The sequence below is a fragment of the Nicotiana attenuata genome, unplaced genomic scaffold (assembly GCF_001879085.1).
Source record: "Nicotiana attenuata strain UT unplaced genomic scaffold, NIATTr2, whole genome shotgun sequence".
Classification (NCBI taxonomy): Eukaryota; Viridiplantae; Streptophyta; class Magnoliopsida; order Solanales; family Solanaceae; genus Nicotiana; species Nicotiana attenuata.
The window spans coordinates 20,592-23,763 of record NW_017670271.1 but is presented as its reverse complement, the minus strand read 5'-3'; the positions used below and the strand labels follow the sequence as shown (position 1 = coordinate 23,763).

Below are 3,172 nucleotides of genomic sequence, written 5' to 3'. Positions count from 1 at the left end.
CTTAGCTTTTAAATGTGAAGTTCCTTAAATTACACATTGACCCCTTAATTTCTTTTGTCTTATACCAAATAGGTCCTGCCCAGTTGTGTACTGAAATGGCAGAAGTTAGTGGAGTAGTTAGTGGAGTTCCTCTGTCATTTTCAGGGATTTATTCCCTATATAGGTTGTAATTAGCTCTTTTCTTGGATATGAATGAAATCCCATTTTATTTTACCCTAATTTATCTTTGCTTTTCCTTCCTTTTTCCTTTTTCTCTTCTTTGTCGATTTTTTTACTGTTCCATTGCCTCCCCTTCGTATCAGAAGTGGTGGACATGATTATATTCTGGTGTTAAAAATAAACGAACAGAGGAACTCTTGTCCCGTTTGAGCAATAGTGAAAGAGAAATTTGGGTCACGTTTCATACTTTCCCAAGATTTGAGAATCTAATAGACTTATAAGAGTTTCTCATTTGACGTTCCAAATTGAAATCAAACAAGTTTGATTTCTCACTAATTTGGTATATTTGACACCTAAACTAAAACCATATCACTTAAACCGGGTGATATGTTATTAAAAAAAAAAAATGTTATCTTAGCTTAATGTTGGAACGGACAAGTAAGAATATGGGAATAATCGAAGGAGGGAAAGTGTTCATATAAACTTATAAAAAAAGGAAACATAGAAGATAGTACATGCATAACAAACAAAACCACTTCAATACTGCACAATAGGAAGGGAACATTTGATGCAAAACCTAGAAAGATTCATCACTAGGAAGAGGAACATAAGTTCTAACAATGAAAAAGTTTTCACAGATAAAGCCAGCAAGCCCACCACCAATCAAAGGCCCAACCCAGTAAACCCAGTGATCAGTCCAGATTCCACTAACAAAAGCTGGCCCAAATGATCTTGCTGGGTTCATTGAAGCTCCTGAAAAAGGCCCTCCAGCCATGATGTTGGCCCCAACAACAAGCCCAGTTAGAAGTGGGCCCATCCCTTCAAGAATTCCCTTCTTGGGGTCCACAATGGTAGTATAGACAGTGAACAATAGAGAAAATGTCAAAATCACCTCCATAATTATCCCTTGACCATAGCTCACTCCATTTGCTAGTGTGTGAACTGGTGTTTCCTGCAAAAATACAAACATGAAAGATCAACATACAACAACACCATATTAATTCCATCCCTCGTATGATAATTTTGAGTGATTATTGTTAGAGGCGGATCTAGGATTTCTAGAACATGGGTGCACCACTAAAGAAAGAATTAAAAAAAGTATTTAAAAAGTGGGAATTGATCCTTTGTTTCTTAATTTGAGTAAATAATTAAGTATTGAACCAAGTGCTCCATTCAACTTTTTTGAAGTATGGGTGCCAATACATAATATTAGCCAATTTTAGGAAATATGTACACAAAATACTTAGTTCGCGGAGGGACCATGGGTTAACGTGCCCCGTAATTACGGCTATACATCCGCCCCTGATTGTTGTTATTAGGCTTGAGTTAAACAAGCAGAGAAGGATCTTATGCCACCGATAATCTGTCTGTCTATATGCCACCGGTAAGCGGATTGTCTATGTAGTATCTAGTACTAGAACGAGTAGATAAGAGGACACAAGATTTTGCTTTTTATTATTGGTTCTTGCCGAGAAGGTAGTAGTAGGATTACTAACCAATCCAGCAGTGAGGTAATTGAGCAAAGCACAAGCAGCAACAGAAGCCAATAATTGGTCAATCCAGTAAAGGATTGATCTGAAGACAGTGATATGACCACCCATACAAAGGCCAAGCGTGACAGCAGGGTTGAGGTGTCCACCAGAGATTCTGAAACCAGCAGAGATTGTTACAGCCACCACCAATGCATGTGCCATCGCCACAAAAAATAAGCTCACTAGTGGATCTCCATTTAGCTTATCTGTTTTCAATATTCAACACTACAATTATCACAGAAATGACCAAGATATAAAATATAACCAAAATAATCAATCAAATCTTATACTAACAACCATTATGTCCATTAAAAAGATAGAGAGAAATACACATCCCAAAAAAAATGGACAGTAGTATGTAATTCGATATCCACTCAAGTAACCATGCAATAATTAAGTTCAATCTCACCAAACTCTCTTTTTTTATTTTGGGACCATCTCAACATCATTGTAAAAAAGAAAAAAAGAAAAAGAAAGACTCAAAATTGATGCAACTTACTGGCAGCCATGGCAGATCCAACACCAGCAAAAACGAAGAGAAAAGTGCAAATAAACTCAACAATGAGTGCTTGGATGCAGTCAGGCTGAATAGCCTCACTGCCACTTCCAACAGCAATCTTCGCCATGGCCTTCTCTGATCAAATTACACTAACAAATGGGCTGGCAAAACAAAGGCTAAAAACTAAGAAGAAATGAGGTATGGTTATGGTTTGCTTTTGGCTTTAAAATGGAGATCCACGTACAGGTATTTATACAATTGTGACATCAAATGCCATGCTCATAAGGTAGACGTATGGTCTGGCAAGTAGTGGTGAAAACGATATTCTAATAATGAATTGACAAATTAATTAAGCGTTGAATTATAAAAAAAGAAAAAAGATGACAAAAACAAATGTAGAGTTGACCTGTTTGTAATTTCTAGAGTGCAACAAAGAAATAAATTGGAGCAAATTTTTGCATGATTTCTTTTTGATTGATGAACGATCATAAATATTAAAAAAAAAAACATATACTGTCGCATACATGAACATAGAAAGGGTAAAGATTTAATTTGATCTTACTATTAAATGAAAAGGAAAACTATAATTTGAAGCTACTTTTATTACTAATTCTCATAAAAAGTACACTAAATAAGCAAAAACTACACGCCATTCTCAAATTTACTTGTTTTTGTTATGATTTCTCTCAAGCTAATTATATAATGGAAATATCAGATTTCTGGAAAAGAATTTTGCATATTTTAGACTTTATAAACATAAAAAAAAAAAATTGTGTATATTATGTTTAAATTGTGCAAGCTCTCTCGCTAAATTAACTTTTTATTTCTCAACGAAAGACATAAATTAAAGCGTCCACAGACGTGCGTCACATTGCTTGATTGGAAGTATGAGGTCCATTTGGGGCACACTCATTTTCTCCTGCACTAAAGACATTTTCAATTTATCATGCATATTAAAAAGAGAAAAGCTAGTCAACAATAT

At 35.1% G+C, this 3,172-nt stretch overlaps 1 protein-coding gene across 1 annotated transcript; it reads right to left on the bottom strand.

Moving 5' to 3' along the window:
- Window positions 1-611: 611 nt before the first annotated feature.
- On the bottom strand, window positions 612-2,453 carry LOC109237058 (aquaporin TIP4-1). The gene is made up of 3 exons (XM_019403303.1): window positions 2,191-2,453; window positions 1,656-1,897; window positions 612-1,111 (listed from the first exon to the last, which is right to left on the bottom strand). Exons 1-3 carry the CDS (start codon window positions 2,315-2,317, stop codon window positions 737-739), a joined length of 744 nt encoding a protein of 247 aa, XP_019258848.1. The 5' UTR covers window positions 2,318-2,453; the 3' UTR covers window positions 612-736.
- Between the last annotated feature and the right edge of the window lie 719 nt (window positions 2,454-3,172).